At 34.4% G+C, this 22,028-nt stretch overlaps 1 protein-coding gene across 1 annotated transcript in view; it reads left to right on the top strand.

Annotated features, from left to right (window-relative positions):
* LOC107675292 (SITS-binding protein) overlaps nt 1-20,164 on the top strand; it is a 41,031-nt gene extending 20,867 nt beyond the window's left edge. Inside the window, exons 4-10 of the mRNA XM_016469591.1 lie at nt 1,925-2,075; nt 10,462-10,653; nt 11,518-11,786; nt 13,101-13,237; nt 14,299-14,420; nt 17,169-17,348; nt 18,748-20,164. Of these exons, the coding sequence (XP_016325077.1) occupies nt 1,925-2,075; nt 10,462-10,653; nt 11,518-11,786; nt 13,101-13,237; nt 14,299-14,420; nt 17,169-17,348; nt 18,748-18,924 (1,228 nt within the window). The 3' untranslated portion in view covers nt 18,925-20,164. The remainder of the gene's footprint in view (nt 1-1,924; nt 2,076-10,461; nt 10,654-11,517; nt 11,787-13,100; nt 13,238-14,298; nt 14,421-17,168; nt 17,349-18,747) is intronic.
* The last annotated feature ends 1,864 nt before the right edge of the window (nt 20,165-22,028 follow it).

The raw sequence follows: 22,028 nt of genomic DNA, 5'->3' as shown, positions 1-22,028 counted from the left end.
CTTGGTTCCTGTAAATAAAGTCTTGGTAAAGTATTCTCCAGCGTCTCCTCGTTCCTCGTGTGTGTGCATCGTGACAAGCGCGGGATCATCAGCTCCAGAACAAAAATAAAACTGTCACGAGTCTTTTGCTATGCCTTTGATTGCACAACAAAGCCACTAGAAGGCAAGCCTGCAACCATTAGCCGAAAAAGCGTAACGGCTAAAGCTAACGCTTCCGGTCTGGCAGTACGTTATTTTTTTAATGGATGTCAATGGAGGAGAGGCTTCACAACGCTGAATAAACAGCTTTTTAGAGGAAACGGCTGATCTGCTAATCTTCAACATGTTTTACACTAAACAATACTTTTGTATTGAACTATTTTTAGAGTTTACTATGAAAAAAATGCCGTTTTATAAAAGAAGCCACTGACTATTTGCGAAACATGGGATTCAGCTTACGGCATTTCTCATTTATTCCTATGGTATCCGTAAACTGCGATTGCGTGTCGCACAACTCTGACTGAAATTCAGTGACGTCGAGGCTGTAATGTGATTGGTTATTAAAGGACATGTGATCCAAGTTAGCTGTTACGCTTTCTCCAATAGTAAGTAATACAGACCCTCTTATATCCCAATAGTAAGACAATCTCTGTTGTGCACAGGCGAGTATCCACTAGTAAAGCGAAAGAGATGATCAGTTCATGTGCGCTGCCGCTTCGCTTGATCTGAGGTGTCTACAGCGATCTATCACGCCACATTACAAAGCGCCAAAAGGGCATATATTGCTTGAATTTCCTAATAAAATGGACAGAATTTGAAATCTGAGACTTTGTTTCATATCAAAAGTAACAAAGCACAAAGCTTAGTCTATTGCGATTTACTGGATGGGAGGCACTATAGCTTATGTACGGTTCATTCATCAACTGAAAACAGAATCGATTGGGATTTAAGAATCGATATTGGTTCATAAAAATGAGAATCTATTAAAATCGATTTTTTTTTTCCGTTTTACCCAGCCCAAGCATATTTTGTTGTTTTAGTGGCCTCCTCTGTCAATGTGGTGTGTGCTGTTGAACATGAAAAGTGACGCACAGTCTCTGTTCATCTGTTCTCATCATAAATAAATAAATGCATAAGCCTATATGCTCATCCTGTAGGTTCATTATTAAAAATGAAAACAAAAATACAAGCAATTAAATGTGTTATTATAATTAAAATATGAAAATTAAAATGGCGGGTAATAGTAGATTATGACGGAATTTTTGCGACCCTGTCCGGACAATGTTAAAGTCTAACACAACCTCTGATATATATATATATATATATATATATATATATATATACTGTATATATATATATATATATACATTTTGATTTTTTTATTCCTTACTATTGCGTATGGTGCAATGTTATTTTAGTATCACTGCTATTATAGTTTTTGTTAATATTTTGAATTATATTTTATTTTATTTTTATTATATTTTCTGTTTTCATTTCAATTTTAATCCAAAATGGTCCCACTTTTTCCTTGTTACAGTGTAATTATACATTTAAGTACTGAGTAATATTAATTAACCACATGTACTTACAGTACTATATGGTTAGGGTTAGGATTAGGTTTTGGCTTAGGGTTACTTGCATGTAATTATGCCAAATTTATTTTTATTATAATACTAAGTACATGTAACATGTGTAACAAGGACGCCTTAAAATAAAGTTTTAAGTTATAAAATTATTTAGTTTTAGTTATTTTGATACTTAATATAATTTTAAATGAAAATTAGAAATATTTTCTTGGCGACTAGCTGAGATACAATAAATTCAATATTATTTATATTAAATTTTTATTTTGTTAATGATTTTTGAAGGTTTTAGTTAATATTACCCTGATGTGTTGGTGTGTTAGAGTTTGAAGACTCTTAACAAATACAATATTTCTCTGAAGGCTGCCTTTCTGGAAGCTTCTAGCAAACGTGGACTCAGGGGCCAAGCTAGAGAGCGAGCTGAGAACCTTCTCAAACCGGCTGAAGCGGCATCACCTGGGGGAGGGAGTCATCAGCCTTGACGAACATTCCACTGCTCTCCTCGCCAGCATGGTGGGTCACGCGCTCTAAATCACCCTCTGCCTGCTTCCTGCAACACAATAACGTCTGACTGTTCTGTATATCAGCTGGGGATTCATGATTTTAAAAGAAGTCTTTTTATGCTCATCAAGGCTGCATTTACACTGCAAATACACAAAAAGTGATATTGTAAAATATTAACACAATTTTAAATGGAATATATGTTCAAATGTAATTTATTCCTGTGATGCAAAGCTGAATTTTCAGCATCATTTGTCCAATAATAATAATAATAAAAGCAACAATAATATAAAAGCGTCAAATCAAGTAGCTTGTTGTTTTATAAACACTAATAAAAACAATGAACAATGAACCCCACGTAATAAATAGGTTGTGAGAAAGCTGAAGTCATTCAGTGTCAGAGAGGCTGTGGTGATCTGCAGTATATTCCCCGTCTCTGACCTTCAGTGTGCTGTTTAATCTCCAGCCGTCAGCGGCAATTTTAAATGGAATATATGTTCAAATGTAATTTATTCCTGTGATGCAAAGCTGAATTTTCAGCATCATTTGTCCAATAATAATAATAATAAAAGCAACAATAATATAAAAGCGTCAAATCAAGTAGCTTGTTGTTTTATAAACACTAATAAAAACAATGAACAATGAACCCCACGTAATAAATAGGTTGTGAGAAAGCTGAAGTCATTCAGTGTCAGAGAGGCTGTGGTGATCTGCAGTATATTCCCCATCTCTGACCTTCAGTGTGCTGTTTAATCTCCAGCCGTCAGCGGCTCGGCCTCTGCACCTGTTGTAGCTCCGGGCCTTCAGGCCTTCATTTTCCGCCTCAACACCCCACCGGCTCGCACAGCCCACAGAGCCAACTGGACAGCTTCTTCTGCATGTACATGTTGAAAATGATCATCTATCAATTGATTTTTTTATGGTTTATGTTTATATTTATGTATGGTTGTGTACAAGTAAGTGCAACAACTCAGTAACAGGGTTATTATGGTTAACTATAACCATTAAAAAAAACATGTTCATTGATTAAAATAAAATAAATGTGTACTGAAAAAAAAAAAAACATTTTATTTTAGCTAGTCGACAAGGCAACATTTCTCGTCAAGCTGAAGTACTAAAATAACAAAATAAACTAAAACGAATAAATTAAAATTAATAAATATTATAGACATATATTAAAAAATTGATTCAATTTTTAAATAAATTAAAAGATCAAAAAAAAAAAAGATTTTTTTTTTATTTGTATTTTTTATAAAAACAAAATAAACAAAAAACAAAAACAACTACATTATTTGAAATAAAACAAAATATTTAAAAAGATGAGAAAAGAACATTTTATTCATGCTAGCTGCCAATCCAACATTTCTCATTTGTGTTTAAATTGAAGTACAAACATAAGTAAATCTGAATTAATTAAAACTAAAACCTATAATTAAACTTGAAAAATGAAAACAGAAAATATATCAATAAAATCTCATTTAAAATATCAACAAAAAAAAATTGTTTATAAATTATACTAAAATTCTCTTCATAGTGTTATCTTTTTCTTTTCCACAGAAAAATACCAGTGTGGATATCTGGTTTAAATAAATGACAGAATGAGTGTTTTTTTTTTTTTTAAGTAATCAATATGAATACGAGGCTAAAATCAATGTTAAATTTTACAGTTCACTTCAGCATTCAAGCAGCATCAGTGTCAGCTAATGTGCACAACCTTGAGTAATTATATAAAGTATATTCAAATCCGATTTAGATCCTTCTTAGGCATTAAGCACTGTGCATATGTAACATTTTGAACTAAAAAGTCTTTGTTTAATCAGATTGTGAACTGTTAGTAGCCTTCAGCCGAATTATAAAACATAATTCGCCAAACTATTTTGATCCATGCACTTGGTGGAAAACTCAGTTTAAAAAAAGAAAACCATTGTTTCAGTCGTCAGTTACTCACCCTCATTTTGTACCAAACCTGTATGACTTTCAAAACAAACTAGTGACCACTAGTGGTGCATAAATGACAGACTTCGCTGTTCATTTTCATGCGGTTGATGGTGAGGTTTCTGAAGGGCTCATTATAATCACAAACACAGGCCAGGGTCTGGCAAAACATGTTTCGTTTCGATATGGAGGTACATAGCAGGCAGAGTTACCGCGGGAACACTGTGTTCAAGTAGAAACGTCTCACGTTAAAAGCCACCAGCTGGCCTGTTAAGTTCATTCTGACAGAACAAAACAAGTCCGAGCTGCTCAGTGGACATGAAAGGCTTCATTTTTCTAAGCGGATCTGCAGCCGGTGAGGAGAGGTCAGGATCTGAACCCTGAGAGAAAGACACACATCTCTGGTTCACTGAAATGCCAGCAGGGAACTGGTTTACAGTTAGGTGATACTTGCTGTGTTAAGGAGACTGATATGTTGAACCAGTGTGGGCCATCTGTGTTAAGTTAGCTTTGTCTTTTTACCACTTTTTATGCATTTCTCAATGCTTTTATCTAAGGTTTATAGTGCATTCAAGGTGTATATTTTATCAGAACACATATATAGGTTGTGTTTTAGCGGCTGAGCTATGAACAGACTGTAAACCTGAAGGCTTGTACCTGAACTCCCCACATGAGCGCCACAGCTTAACATCTCTGGAGCATTTGCTGTAACCACTAAGCCACGACCCCAACATGGGCTATGGGGAATATCATTATATAGTTGGGTCAGTGACAAATAAGAGTGCTAATGCTGGTTTCGGAAAACTTTTATACCTCTTTCAACAAAAGTTTCATTTTAATGAGTCTAAAAATGTCATGTGGTGTAACCATCAAATAAAAAGAGTTTCCTTACACCCTGAATATATCTTTATTTTCAAGAATGTTTTAAAATATACTTTATTTATTTATTTATTTTACACATATAATATTTCTATATATGATATAATATTCATAAATATTACTTGTTTATTTGGAGTGTCGCACCACATGACATTTTACAACCTGAGACTTATTGATATCATGCTAAAGGCATTTATCACAATGTCAAATTTATGTTTATATGGTTTCACATGATTTTGAAAAACTTTAATATATCCTTTTTAATCATTTTAATGAGTCTAAAACGGTCATGTAGTGTAACCATGAAATAAAAAGTAATAACATATTATCCTAAAAAAATTTAATAAAAATAAATAATTAATTCATAAATATCATTAGTTTTTGGTGAGCTGCACCGCATGACATTTTACAACCCGAACAACTGTGCTTTGCCATAAAAATTCATATTTTCTGATATTATAAGAGACTTATTAACACATGGGCATCTGCAGGGTTGCATGTTGGTTACACCACATGACTTGGATTTAGCGGACAAGTTTTTCAAATATTAATAATCACTGAAGCAATTTTGCAAATTATTTTTTTTCTAAGAAATACTAATTATTAATGTAATATATAATTATTCATATTATTAATTAATAATAATAATTATTATAGGTTATTATGATATTAGGACAGTTATCACCCTGATATTTCTGACTTCATGCCCCCAACATACATTTAAATTCAGAAATGCTATTAAGATCATAAATAAATATATCTAGACAAAAAAAAAAAGGCTTGTATATATTTATAATATTGCCCTTCATATTGTTTTTTGGCCATAAAATAAAAACAGACATCGGCCAGAAAAAAATATAATCTGTGCATACCTAAGAATTTTTAATTTTAGACTGTCTTGATTTATTGTTTATATTAACTCATTATGTTTTATGACACACAGGCTGGTTTAAATTTTTTGACTAATCAGGACATTGTTCTTAGGCATGCATGCTTGATTGATCTCAAAGCAGTATAAATGACACTGAGCGGTTCGTTTCACAGCTGAATTCCTCTAGAAAGATCAGAGGCAGGTGAAAGAGAAAAAAAGAAAAGAAAAGAATGTTCTCTATGTCTAAAATACTTAAAAGGCTTATCAGAACATTAACGTCAATGTAATGCTGACTACAGCCCTCCTATTACAATAACTCATGACTTTGGTTTTACTCTTTTGAATTTTTTTTCATATTTGTTCCTTTTTCCATACAACACATTTTCCCTTCCATTACACTTACATTTTGCTATATTGCAATAGCTATATGTATTGAAAAATAGGCTATAGGCTCAAATTAAAAATTAAAATGTTTGATTATTACAAAAAACTGGGGACTTTATAACAAAAATATCAGATAACCCACAATGAAGCATAATTATGTGTGCTATCTGATACATGCACCACACTTTCCCATTTCCCAACCTGAATAAAAGTCATACCACTAAACTGCAGTGGGAAACTTTCCCTTGTGTGACAGTTATACGAAACTCCAATTGGGGAAACAATCCCAATGCAGTTTTTTTCTTTGCTAGTTTCCATTTTAGCTTGAAATAACACAGTCATAAGCGGAACCAACAGCTTGACTTGGAATGAATTTGGTTATAAACACACTTGCCAGTATTCACTATTTATTGCACAAATTCCTCATAAGCACAGCGTTCGGCATGCCTGTACAATATGATTAATATAAATTACATTATTGTTATAGTTTCTCAGACGCCGGGGCTCTGTTAGCAACTGTCATGGTAAAAACATTAATAGGGGCTGACGTATTATTTTCAGTGATGGTAAAACAGTAATATTTTCCATACTGTTAAAATAATCAACAAAATACGAATTCTGAGACTTTAACGCTGACGGCTGCCATTGTCTGTAATATCTGACTGCCTACAAAAGCAGACTACAAACTGTGGGTGTAAAAACGGTGAGACATTATGAGTGTGTTAAAGGAATAGTTCACCAAAAAAAATGTAAATATGCTCAATTGATCCTCTGCAGTGAATGGGTGCCGTCAGAATGAGAGTCCAAACAGCTGATAAAAAAAAAACATCACAGTAATCTACAAGTAATCCACAACACTCCAACCCAAAACAAGTCCATTATTAAGACATTTTTAACTTCAAACCATTGCTTTCAGCTAAAATATGACTCCTCTGTGCATAATATTGCTTTCTCCAGTGAAAAAGTCATCTTGTCCGAATCAGGAGAGAAATATGCACAGATCAAGCACAGTTTACAAGCAAAAACAGTCCAGAACAGCTCTAAACAAATGTTGGTGGATTTTGATGTGAAAGACAACAGGAGATGGACTTTTTTTTTACTGGAGGAAGAGTTATTACACTGTAAAAAGTAATGAGTTGAACTTACTTGGAAAACCTGTGGAAACTGATTGCCTCAAATTTCTCAAGCAAATTAGTTTATAATTTTTGAGTTAATAAAACTCACTGTAACTTTGTATAGGTAACTTGTGTATATGTATAGGTTACCAGAAAACTTGAGTGTTGCTAACTCAATTTGACAAGTTCAGCCAACTTAGAGACTTAAGTTAAGCTTAGTGCACAGAACTCAAACAAAACAGTTCTCTTAACAAGTCTGCTTTGTTCACATTACTAGACAAATGTGTGGAAACAGATTGCCTTAAATTTCTCAAGTAAGCTGTACTCAAAACTTGAAGTTGTTAATACAAAGACAGAAAACAGATTGTTAGCACAACAAACACTTCCCTGGGGAGTTCCATTCTCAATTGGGAGAATCTGAGAAAAAGCAGTTCCTACTCTTACTTGAATTGTTCTTCCAAACAAGAAACTCAGAATCCAGTTATACATTTTTCCATCAATTCTCAAGCTTTCCAATTTCATTAAAAGCCCCTCTTTCCACAACATATCGTAAGCTTTTTCTACATCAAAAAAGACTCCCACAAGCACCTCTTTATTAATTTGAGCTTCTCGAATTTCAGCTTCCAAACACAATATTGAATCCATCGTATTTCTCCCTTTTCTAAATCCACTTTGACATGCTGAAAATATGTTTCTACTTTCAATCACATAAGTCAACCTGTTCATAACCATCCGTTCCATAAGTTTGCATAAATTTGATGTCAGCGCAATAGGTCTATAATTAATTGGCTGAGACTTGTCTTTTCCTGGTTTGGCTATTGGCACTATGACCCCATGCTTCCAATCTTCTGGCAAATTCCCTGTCTCCCATATTTTGTTAAAAAGTCTTAAAATCATACTTAATGATAATTCTGATAAGTGCTTTATCATCTCATAGCATATGTCATCCTTGCCTGGAGAAGTATGTTTGACCCCTGCAAGCGCTCTCTTTAACTCATACAAAGTTAATTCTGAGTCTAACATACTTCCTGATGGATTCTTCTTTACATAAATGTGAGCATTCTCCCTAACTTTCTGTTCCCTATATCTCCTCATATTATCTGAAATATTACCATTACTGTGCACCTTTACGAATGCTTCCACTAACATCTCTGCTTTGTCAGTCTTTTATTGCTATTTTTCCATTATTTACTAACACTGGAATATTGTTATTTCTCTGAATCCCTCCCATCTTCCTAATCATATTCCAATCATATTCCAAACAATTTCTTCCCCAATTCTATTACAGAATTCTCTCCAGTAATTTCTTTTTGCGTTTCTTACCTCCCTCCTCACTTTTGCCTATGCTCTCTTAAAGTTAATGTACTCACTAAACAATACAGATTTTCTGGCTTTCTTCATCGCTTTATTTTTTTTCCCTAATTGCCTTACTACACTCGTTATTCCACCACGGGACTGCTTTTTTACTATTTATAGTTTTCTTTTTGCCAATTACTTCTTCTGCCGTATTTCTTAACACTTCACTTATTTTCTTACTTAACTCTTCGATACTTTCAATACCATCTTCTATTTCACACATCTTGTTATGACACAATTCTTTAAAAAGCTCCCAGTTGGCTGCATTAAATTTCCATCTTGGAATTCTCTCCACCAAGGTTTGTATGATGTCCACACCAATTTTACACCATATTGGATAGTGATCACTTCCCATTGTACTTTGTTTACTTACATTCCATTCACATTTTCTAGCTAGATTTTCTGACACTAGAGTGATATCTAAAGCTGATTTACGCCCATGAGTTACATCTATTCTCGTACAACATCCATTGTTAATACATACTAACCGTCCCCAATCTAACATTTCTTCCACAATCAGCCCATTATAATCTGTTTTAATACTCCCCCATAGTGTATTATGGGCATTGAAATAACCACACCATATTACTTTCTGATTTGTGTTACTACAAATTTGTAAAAATCAGTTATGTTTACTCGCTTTTCTTAAGTAGATTCAGTGATTACTTTTTACAGTGTATGGATTATGGTCTTGTATTTTGGTCAGAAGTGATGGTTTAAAGTTTAAACGTCTTAATATTGCATTTATTGTAATTCATTCTGACGGCACCCATTCACTGCAGAGGATCCATTGGTGAGCAAGAGGTGCAAAATTTCTCCAAATCTGTCATCTATATAGCCTGAGGGCGAGTACAATTGAAGCAAAATTTCATTTTTGGGTGAATTACTTTAAATAACGTTTAGATTTTACAGTTTTTCATGTAACCAAAAATTGTATGCATAATGCGGAAAATACAACAGGACTCTGATTTTGAAATGTATATGCTTTACTACTTCCAGCTGCGCATTAAAAAGGTGAGGGACATAAAATAGGCACTCACACAATCACCTATAGCATATTACAATATAAATACAATTAAGTAAACATGACCATAATTCATCAACAGTAGATCATAAGCAATCATACACATGCAATATTCATTGATTGTGAACTACCGTGTTTTGACGTTAAAATGCATAGCGCTCACATTTATTGAATGAAACCGCAGCCTTTTGAGGTTTAATAACATATTAGTCTGTTTTTCTTTCTTCAAATTGAAGACCTCTCAAATTGATAATAAAGACTTTTGTTATGCCACTTGTCTCATTTTTAAGGACCACAGATCTAATAAAAACTTGTTTTTATAAGTCATGTGGTTAATTTGTTAACTGTGATTTAGAAGCACTGCTGAATTAAATTATAAACCTTATAAGAGATTTGAGAAAGCATTTCTTCATACATAAGGTATTTTTTTATATAGAAAATTTATATTAAACCATTTTTTTTTCATACTTGAAAATATACAGCTGCGTTCATTAATATTTCATATCTGGGTGGCATTGGTATCAAAACGTTTGAAAACCCCTGACCTAAAGAATATGTTACAATATCAAAAATATTTTATTATATTCCAAATTATTATTTTATTTGACTGAATTAGCCTAAACTAGGTTATACCAATGAAAGTTCTTAAAATGTTTACTTTTTTACAACATCAAGTTTTTATTTTCCTGTGTAGGTCAGAAATATCGAACAAGCTTGATTTGCAAGGTTAAATGTATCATTTCTGCACCAAAATGTATGACTTTTTAAACAGGTGCCATTAGACAAACAAACAAACTGTTTAATATATTTGCCAATTATTTTGTGCTTTTCTAGGACCACAGCTACCTCAATAGCAAGAAAAGGATGTCTAAGAGACAGACAAGGGACCTCCCTTTTGTAAAGCTTCTAAACATTTCCATCACACTGTCCCCGTACCTGAGCGTGGACTCGCAGCAGTTCCAGACCTCCATTCAGGAAGGCATTGACTACTGGCTGAGTCTGCCCTCAGGACCACAGGGACGACCGGTAAGACTGACTGATTGCTTGTCACTGCGTCTGTCTAATTTTAAAGTTCTAGTTTTTTATTTAAATGTCTATATAGTTTTAATTATTAGTACTTCAACCTAAAGGGAACATTTCAATTTTAGGTTTTATTTTATATCCCTTAATATATTACTTTTTATGGTTTTAGTTTTAGTTACTTAATAATAATCCTGCTTGATGCCATTTTTGTCTGGACCTATTAATTAATAAAAAAAAAAAAGCAATGCAAACATACATTGCTTGAAGTCTCCTATGAATATGTTGTACATTTCTTAATGTAAATTAAAAATTAAAATGTTGATCTTTTGGGGCATAAAGTAAAAATGGTCAGGGTGGTACAACTGTCCTGATATTATAATGGGGAAAAAAAGTCTGGGGGGGGGGGGGGGGGCTCATTAAAATGAATTAAATTCTTGAAAATAAATTATTAAATCATTTTTAGTATTATTAAATCATTTTATCAGGTTATATGTCATGTGGTGCAACTCCCCAAAAACTTTGACTTGATTTTTTATTATTTTTAGGATTTAAGTTCATGATATCCGGCACAAAATTCAAAAAATGTATATATGAAAATATGAAAGAGGTGTACATTCATATGTATTAAAGGTGTAAGGAAAGTACTGTTATTACTTAATAGTTACAGTACATAACATTTAACTAAATCTTTCTTGAAAATTGTATACAAGTTTCTTCAAAGCCATATGAAACCAAGAATTTTCACGTTTTGAACTAGAGATTTTTCCTATTCTTTTTCATTGATACACTCTTTGTTCTTGACCCATATGCTTATCTGTGCATTATTATTGTTTACTTTTAATTTTTACATGATTTCTCTTTCATAAGGTGCCTCTGTTGACTCAGTGGAAAGGAAAGTATAGTGTGAAGCTCAACATCACCAACCCAGAAGCCACAAATTGGTTTCTGGACAACGTGGACAGCTTACATAGCCATTTGGGCATGGAGTATGTCATCCTGGAAGGCGGTGAGGGAAACCCTTTCGAGGAACAGGCCCTGCGCCCCCTTCTGGCATGGGTTGGGGATGAATACATCAGACTTCTGGCTGACCTGGCAGAGAGGATAGGGGAAAATACCATTGTGACCTCAGGAACAAGGTATTTGGTTGAATGTTTTAAATAATCCCAATCAATTACTGTGACTTTGCCAAGTAGTGCATGGATCAACATCCTTGTGAGGTTTTAGGTTAGAGTCAGGGCTGGGATTGGGATTTTCAGGTAGTTTGGTTAAGTTTGTTTGAGCAGAATGTTGTTCAAGGATCAACTGAACATGACAATCCAAGAATTTGCCCCATTTGGCAAAATCATGACCAACCTACAACTTTGGGAACAATTAACAGACTTTGTTCAGACAAGGAACCAAAATCCAAAATCCATTCTTGGCATGTCCGACTCAAATCTGTCGTCTGAACCTCCAAAAAAATACACCAAATCTGATTTTTTTACAAGTCTGATCCAAACCACATGCATACATGTGATTTAAAATCTATTTAACTCTTTCCCCGCCATTGACGGAATTTTCCATCTTTCCGTGTTTTCACTGTTGCATGGTAGGAGGTGCTATTACACATCTTCTGATGAGTACTGAACATTTGGATCAAAACACGGTGAAGAAGATGCAGAAACAATCGATTACACATGAAAACAGATGCATATGTAAAATAACGTGATCATCAAGCATTAAACAGCATATAAATAAAAAATGTAGACCCCAGGAAGTGGTTTAGGATTGTGAAGTTTTGGGGGTGTTGATGGAAGTGATCAACTCCATCTATGTTTTGATCATCGATCTGAATCCAATCCAGACATAGACACGATTTTCTCAGCTTTTTGTTCAAAATGTTGCTTTTTTAATTAAACTTGCCCACATTCAAGTCTTGATTAAAAGAAGAATGCATGAAACTAGAATAAAAGCAGAGGCTCTGTTATTTCTTTTGACATATTGCGAGTTCTGGGGGCCATAAAAGTTTTGTAAAAATAATAAAAAATGTTGGTGGTTGCTGGCAAGGTTTTTTTAATTTGTTTTTTTTTAAATGCTGGTGGGGAAGGAGTTAAAATGGAGTTTTGGAAGATTTTATGAATGATGTATCATGTTAACAGCACTGTGGATATACCATGTGTAGCAAGAGGCAGTTTCCCATCTTCTCTTTCCACAATGATAGTTACTTCTCGTTGTTGTTGTAGAAGACTCTTTGCTTTGTTCTGGCTTGTACAGTTTGTGTACAATTTCCATGGCAAGGTACTGATATCGATTATGGTTTGAACAAGATCCAAAATGTCAAGTAGACAGTCACTCATTTGAAAAAACAGACTTTCCCATAAGAAAAAAAAATACTGGATTTGGAAAACAAATTGGAATTGTGTTGTAGGTGATTCGAATTGTTTTTGAACTGGCCGATTTTGTGCGCACAGATCCAGACACAAAGCGCTCTTCATCCGTATGAGTGCGCTGCAGTCAGACTGGAGTTACTCTGGCCTGAAGGGCATCATTCCATCCCTGCTGCATCACAGTCTTCTGGGATATAATTTCTTCATTCCTGATGCAGTAGGTAATACCTGCCCACACGTGCATAAATACACATGTATTTTTTGTGAAAATTCATACCAATTTCATCAACTGTCTTCTTTAATCCTTTACAAAAACAAAAGACCACTGGCACACAGTTGTACAGTACACAGTATGATACGAATAAATCTCATAAAATATGTCCAGAATATTCCCAGGTCACATTTGACCAGTTAATCAAAAGGGGGGGGGGGTTATTACATTTTAAGCCTGTTAAAAATGAAGCCTGTTTTTAGGACTATTAGATTTGTTACTTTGTTGCATTGTTACTTTGACAGTTAAGCACATTTTCCTCACATATTCTCAAAATACTGTAATAATACATCATATGTTAGAAAAATCTTCCTGAAACTGAACAGTTTATGGATCCTTTAGCCAAAATCTAAAAAAACAGTTTGCATATGTGTATCATATTTGATAAATCAGGGGTTTATGGCCCACGTATTATGAAAGAGAAAATATGGAGCTTATATTTGTTCAGAGGCCCAAACTGAGCAAAAATATGCAATTTGGTGAAGATGCTGATATATGGCCAAAACATAAGATTAAATTCAGATAGCTTCGTAATAGAAATCAATGAGATCTTTATATAACAGACTACTTGCATAAAATGTAGTTTCTTCAGTCCAGTAAGTGTTCATCTTGAAATATTACTAACAAGATAAAAGTTATTCTTACATTTACTTTATAAAAATCAGTAAATACTGATTACCATATACCATGAACTGAAGAGGGATGACAGTACTTTCAATTACATGAAAAAGCATTTTACTTAATAAAAAAGTATAAACTATCAATTTGACGACAGAAGGCATGTAGTAGATTGTGTACAACAGGTTTTTCAGCAAGATTTGATCACGTTGATAATTTACAGGCCTTAGAAATTTGTGTATCAAATATGTTACAGTAGGCTTTATAGGGTTAAGCACATTTTGCTTCCGATTTCTAATAAAAACAATATCACAATGCTAGAAAATCGTTATTGTCCACAAAAAAAATTAATTTCTTGACATGTGAATGCATTTGTGGGACTGTCAATCGCAGGAGGCTCTCTCTCTGCTGAACTGGTTGCCGATGACGAGCTTTTCGTTCGCTGGCTTGGAATCGCAGCTTTTCTTCCTGTCATCAGCTTCCAGACACCTCCATGGGTCTTTGAGAAGGAATGGGTGAGTGCCACAAGGGCGGGTCCTCGGCCCCATCCGGGTTTTAGCTTTCACTTCAGTTCCTTTCTCGTTGTGGTCAGAAAATAGGGAATAAGATGGAGCCAAGTGGGTCATACAATAAGAAAGACTTGAGTTTTCAGGAAGCAAAACTGGGCGCAATATGTTAACCATTGAGAGTTAAATGCCTCAGAATTAAAGACGGTTTCTTTTACACTCCTAGCATAACATTGGAAACATAATACTCATTCACTCCATGGTGTACCATGACAATGTCCTCCTCAAAATACTACCTAAATACACGCCAGAATATTCAGTCCCAAGCGCTGATATGTTTGAGCCCTAAGAGCCCGGTTTGAGTTTAGGACCGGCACAGAGCATCCTCCAGGTGGCCATTTTTCTTGCATTTCATGGTGTAATTGCTTGGCCTTTCCCCAACATCACCTGTGGTTAAGGGTCCATCTGGTCTGCATTAGCGTCTCTTTCAAATTTATGACTCTCAATCTCAACTGTAATGAGAACCGCTGCACCAGGAATGATAATGAATTGTTGGATAAGAGGAAAAGAACATTTCCAGAGACAATTACAGGTTTCATTAGTGATTTGACTTTACAGACTAGCATAAGTAGTGGTCATTGTTTTTTTGTTTGTTTGTTTTTTCTAATCCCTGGTAGGAGTGAATCTTTCAATGGATTTAATTGCTAGAAATGGTCAAATAGCAGGAAGTAGAGGGACAGTTGACTTAAAATGAAAATTCTGAAAATTTATTATTCACCCTCGCCCTGGAAGGCTACTTTGCAGTGGACGCTCTTGAAGGGTTGTCATGTTAAATTAATATAAATTATGATTTTTAAGCATCTTTGGGCTTGTTGTTTGGGCTTGGCCAATAAAGCAATCCATTTTATGGAGTTAATAAAGTAGGCAGTTGCAGCCCAGGAGAAAAAGAAAGTGCACTTCCAAAATGTACTTAAAGTGCTCTATTTTCACGCACTAATTTTGTAATTAATATACTACAAATTATTCTTTAGTACTTCTTAAGATGATCTTAAGAATATCTAAGTGTACTCAATCTAACTGTGCTATTTTGGGACACCATGAATATGAACTAAAATGGGCTTTTGACATACTTTCTCTGTATTAATAAAATGTTAGATACCACTTAATACACTTAAACCCACTAGTGTATGAAGTATGAGTACACTCAGATGTTTCTAAGATTATTTTAAGAATAAGTTTGAGTATATGAAGTACAAAATTAGTGCGTGAAAATGGAGCACTTTAAGTACATTATGGAAGTGCACTTTTTTTTCTCCTGGGAGGTCGCAATATTTTCATATGTGGCTTATTTCCAAAATAACGTGTTTGGGTTTGAGTTTATTGTGGGCTTGTTCTTATCTGTTTGTTTGTTAGCAAGATCAGGCAACACTAATGAGTCAGGCATACCCTGTGATTTCTTGCACGGCACATACAGAAAAGACAGAACTCTGATACACGTTTAAATACATCATTAACAGCTAGTTGTTCAGTTCGTTTCCATACACACTGCATAGAATTTATGTAAATGCGGTTACCACAGCCTGATTTTTTTCAGGAGTCAATTCATTTGTAGAATATGATTATCACTCCCATAAATTACTGAACTGTGTGTACAGAAAATAATTAAGAACTGTAGTTTGAAGTGACCAACAAATTTAGCTGCAATGTGTGTGTGGCCAAAGAGGGAAAAAATGAAGAAGACTGAACCTTTCAGGCTTCATAAAGAACAAGAAATCAACAACAACAAAAAAAACATATTCTAAAAGTAATATGTACAACTGAAATTTATGTTGATATTCTCAAAAAAAAAAATCTTGACATCCCTCCGACTGCCTATGGAATGTTCATGAGGGAAGTAGTGTTGCCCGATAAAAGAAAGAATCATTCTTTTGAGTCGTATCTTTCAACTGAATCAGTTGATCAGGTCCAAAAAATCATCTAAATGATTCGTTCTCGAATCAGACTGACTCTGCATGGAAAAAAGTCGTAACATGTTCTCATTTTGTGTTCTGAGGAAAAAAGTCTGATGGATTTGGAACGACACGACGGTGAATAAATGATGACAGATTTTTTGGGTGAATTATCCTTTTAATAACTCTAAGACGTCTATTTGAACTGAGAAAATGGTATTGGAACATTCGTTGGTTTTGATCTTGGCTCATGGATATCATCTGGACAGTCGTAACCCTCTTAAATCATAGTTCATTAGTATTATTAATATTAAATGTGTTGATCATACTGAAAGGCTTACTTGCCGTTATTTTCCATTCTCTTTGGATTGTTGCCTTCTGCAGGCTGTGTGTGTGTGTGTGTGTGTGTGTGTGTGTGTGTGTGTGTGTGCATGTACTAGCTTTTGTGCGATTACCCAACACCCATTAGAGATCCAATGACTATGTTGGGTCTAAATAGGAGGAAAAAGGGAATGGAAGCCGCAGGCCTGTTTTCTCCATTTAAAATTAGGCCGAACTCAGGCAGTTATTCAAAATTAATCTCATGAAACTTTTTTTCATCTAAAGAATACATTTTTTATGAACGTGGTTTTGCTTTGTTTCCATCACCAGAGGCTGGCTAGGATGTTAACTGAAGGATATGACCTCTCAAGGAATGTTAGAAACAAACCACAGCAGAACTAGATGAGAACGGTGTTGAACAAAAACTCACATCCTCTTTCATATACGTTTTATTAAGTGTTCACTGACAGTTTCACCTTCTTCCTAGGTCCTAAACCTCACCAGATTCTACATAGCCAAGCACCATGACTTTGTCATTCCTTTGATACTGAAATACGCAGAGGAATGGCAAGAGACCGGAAACCCCATCTACAGGCCGCTGTGGTGGCTCAGTCCAAATGATCCAATCATGTTCACCATTGATGATGAGTTCCTCATTGGAAATGAGGTAAGCTGCGAAGGTAGAACGGTAAGATGTGCAAGTCACTTTTTTAATAATTAGCCCATTTAGGAGTAACCTGAGCTTAAGTGCCCTGCTCGAAGACATGGTGACTGTGATTTTACCAAGTAGGACATATTTCTGAATCATTTGTTGGTTTTGGAATAATACAGCCCAAACCTCCAGCCCTAACCTGAAATCAGTAGATTATATGTTTTCAGTGTTGATTTCGACAATTAAAGTTCTGACGAGATGTTAGTTAATGAAGGGTTTTCAAAGCCAGAATTTCAGCGCACATCATTTTACTTTTTCCCGCAAACTCTTTGCTTATAATGAGGAAATTCCCACAAACATTCACTCACTATAGCAATGTGGGTCAATGGTTTGAAATCTCTCTCAGGCTGTTTGTTTCTTATGCTATTGTGTGTCCGGTAAACTTTTTCAACTAAAATGACTCCATAGCACCACCTAGCATCTAAAGCCCAAAGAATACTTCATATTTTTTTTATACATAATTTCCCCTGGAACACTGAGCTGGTTTTGTTACAAAGACCTGGCAACCCTGGCGTATTCATACAGTTGACGTGTAGCCTTTCATAGTATATGCCACTTGATTGCACGAATGCAGGCAGTCAATACATGCGCTCTAGAAAATTTCAGAAGTTATGAAGGATATGACTACTTCCCTCATATTGACCGAAAATATGTCTTTGTACTAGGGCTGCACGATTAATCGCATGCGATATTTCGTTAAATATCGCATGCGATTAATCGTGCAGCCCTACTTTGTACTCTTCTAAACTAAAGTTGCAGCTCTCTCATAACCCCTTCGCACAAGCGCTTGTCAATGCAGGCGTCTGTTGTTGTTGCAGTCTCCACTATTTTGTTGTTGTTGTTCCATTTCTTTAGTTTCGTATTTTCCTGTGAAACAACAGCCCGTGTTGCCACCTTGTGGAACTACTGATTAGTGCAAAACAAATTCAATTCAAATGTGCGACCTGTGCATGTGTACAAAGTATGCACGGTTACAAAAATCAAGTGGTGCATGTGGTATGCATGTACTATTCTGGTGACAAAATTTTCATCACACATTTATTCAGAATATAAACGGGATTAATCACCTCATGTAATACATTTCTTAAATAGTAAGTGTGGCCTTGTAGTTACTGAAACCAAATTCAAATCCTAACCTTCAAGGATTAACAAAAATGCTGATGAAGTCCTATTTGGCGAAATTGTGATCACCAAATGGCACAATAGTGATAGTTTATAGATCATCCCTGTGGGTTTGAACCTATAGCCTTTCGATTTCCAGTCTAGCTAGGCTACATATTCAAAACTGGGCTTTCAAGGTGATCCCTGCTATTGTATACTTGAAGTTTGAAGTTTTTTTCTTCTGCTTTTGTAGGTCCTTGTTGCACCAGTTACTGAAAAAGGAGCTTTACAAAGAGACATATACCTCCCGGAGAGTGACTTTCAGTGGCAGGACACTAACAATGCTCAAGTGTTTGATGGAGGGACGTTTCTGGAAAGTTACCCAGTCGGCCTTGGGGACGTGGCGGTTTTTGTACGATGTAGATTCTGAGGCTTATTTACCACTTTTTTTCTATTTTTGAAATTTTCACTTGTGCTGATCTCAAATTGCACTTTCCATAAAGACCATTATCTGTGTCTCAAGGAATCTTGAGATTAAGTAGAAGATAATTTGCACTTTAAAAATCAAAGTGGTTTATATTTTCTCATGATTTTTAGATCCCTCTTGTTTTCTCCGCTACTTGTTTTAATTCGTACATTTTTTGGACTTTTTTCTTCAGAACGCAGTTTACATTTGATAGATTCTTACAGCCTCTTAAATTGTTATCATGATATAGAGCTAGAAATCAAACTCTTTGCTTAAGAACAATCAATGGAATTTTATGAAGACCAAACAATCGAAAAAAAATCGCAAAATTGAGAAAGACTCTACAAGGAAAAACCAATGCGCTAAATGGATGAAGATGAAAATACGCTAAAACATCACTCATCTCATCTCAGCTGGGTTTTTACTTGAACTTTGCTGAATATTTGCTGTAGTTTTGTAATGTTTTAGCTGTACCTCAAGTTCTCATGGTGTTTTCAACGTATATTTTTCGTCATGAACTGTGAGAGAAGCACTTACTGATAGAGAAGACTGAAATTAAGGGCTTTTAGGGTGAATAGCACAATTATTTTTGTCTACAAAACAAGAATATTGAAGATCAATCATTAGTAGTAGAATATGAGCCGATGCCAAACAAAATTTTCATAGCTGTACAGTCTTAGTTGAAATGCAACACACAACAAAGGACAAACTGTTATTTCATAATGGTCATTTTTTAGAGATTTTGATATTATGCTGATCTTAATAATTATTTGTTTAGCTTCTTGCAATTGACCAGATTAACCAATATGGTATTTCTAGATCTTAAGTAATTCATAGGACATTATTCAAGGTAGAATTAGAGTTTTGTATTTATATCAATTCAGACTAAACTTGATCATTCATTGCCTTAACTTTAGAAATACTTTGATGACTGTAGTGGCATTTGTACATTTTGTCCTATGAAATGTAGTTACTAATCGTTCTAAAGCTGAATTGCACCATTACAAATTATTTGGGATAACGGATGTAGATTTTTCACAGCCCGAGGGCAACAATTGTCCTGTAGAATTGTGGTTTAACGAGTCTGGGCAAAATACAGATGCATTTTATAATAATTTGCTAGAGGTGATGTATGGCAAGCTGTTTTAAGTTTAATCTAAAACATATTAGTGTCTAGTTTCATGCTACTAGTGCTTATTTTTTTTTAGCTGCTAGTATCTATTCCATTAGGTACTAATATGTACTTTTTGGCTTCTAGTGCTTATTCTTTAGGTACTAGTACCTTAATAAAGATACTAGTACTTATTCATTAGATTCTAGTATCAATTAAAATAAGAGTTTAAGAGTAGTAAAAGTTTTATTTTACTAGTAATATTTTTAATTTAACTCTACAGTGGCCATTCTGACTAGTCATAACATATGATGAGTAAAAAAGCAGTTGTGACTAGTATAAGATTTGTTACTAGTAACAGTTACAAAAGATACTAGTGTCTAATAAATAAGTACTAGTACCTAATGAATAACTACTAGTATCGATTAAATAATATTTAATAAGTACTAGTATCTAATGAATACTTACTAGTAAAATGTAAAAAGATTCTAGTCACTATTGGAATACATACTACTCATAACTGAATAGTTGATATCTGACACAATGTTGAAATGTGTTTCTAGTAACTGTAGAATAGTAACTAGTTACTACTGAAATACGTACTAGTATCTAATGAATAAGAACTAGTATCTTTAAAAAGTTACTAGTACCTAATAAGCACTAGTCAATGACTAGTGATACATTTTAATTGCGTTACTAGTAACAGTAGAATACATACTAGTTACGATTGAAATAAGAACTAGTGTCTTTAAAAAGTTACTACCTAAAGAATAAGTACTAGTATCTAATGATAAATAAGAACTAGTATCTTTAAAAAGTTACTAGTACCTAATGAATAAGCACTAGTCAATGGTAAAAATTTGAAATGCATTACTAGTAACAGTAGAATAGTTACTAGTTACGATTGAAATAGGTACTAGTATCTAATGATTAAAACCTATTATCTTTAAAAAAAAATTACTAGTACCTAATGAATGAGCACTAGTCAATGGTAAAAAACTTGAAAGGCATTACTAGTAACAGTAGAATAGTTACTAGTTACAATTGAAATAATTACTAGTATCTAATGAATACGAACTAGTATCTTTAAAAGTTTACTAGCACCTAAAGAATAAGTACTATTAACTAATGAATAGCACTAGTAGTTAATGAATAAGCACTAGTAGCTTATGAATAATCACTTGTAGTTTATGAATAAGCACTAGTAACTAAATAAGCACTAGTAGCTAAACAATAAGTACTATTAACTGAAGAATAAGCACTAGTAACTAATGAATAAGCTGTAGTTGCTAATGAATAAGCACTAGTAGCTTATGAATAATCACTAATAGTTTATGAATAAGCACTAGTAACTAAATAAGCACTAGTAGCTGAAAAATAATTACTTGTAACTGAAGAAAAAGCACTAGTAGCTAATGAATAAGTACTAGTACTTAGATACTACTGTAGTAGCTAAAAGAAATAAGTACTAGTAGCATTAAAATAAATGTGTTTTAGGGGTTAAATGTTAATGTGGCTTGCCATAGATGCTGCTACTTTCACTCTCATGCCGTGACAAGGTCCAAACTTGGAGGATTGGTTCCCCATGCTAAAACACTAAATCACAATCACCGCCGTGTGAATCTACAGTGAAGAGAAAGAACGAGAACTTGATCAGTATCACCTGATACGTGTGGCCTACTGGGAATGTCCTCTTAATCCTCACTGTGATTTTGAATGTTTACTGTATCTGCAGGTTTCTCAGGTCAAAGATATCAAATCCAAGAGAAAGAAAATGTCTTACGCCCCAGCACACTGTTGATGTCTTAATCTCTTGATGCTCTTTTCATTTGAGAACTAATTGTGATGATCTTATGCAGAGTGGTGTTTTGGGAGCCTTTTTTGCTTGTATTTTATATTAAAATGCTGCGCTATGAAAACGATATGCTGAAATGTTCCCTGCTGAGCAATCTTCGAC

This window comes from Sinocyclocheilus anshuiensis, unplaced genomic scaffold (assembly GCF_001515605.1).
Source record: "Sinocyclocheilus anshuiensis isolate Anshui unplaced genomic scaffold, SAMN03320099.WGS_v1.1 scaffold532, whole genome shotgun sequence".
NCBI lineage: Eukaryota > Metazoa > Chordata > Actinopteri > Cypriniformes > Cyprinidae > Sinocyclocheilus > Sinocyclocheilus anshuiensis.
The sequence above is the reverse complement of the archived record's forward strand: the minus strand, read 5'-3'. Positions and strand labels throughout refer to the sequence as shown.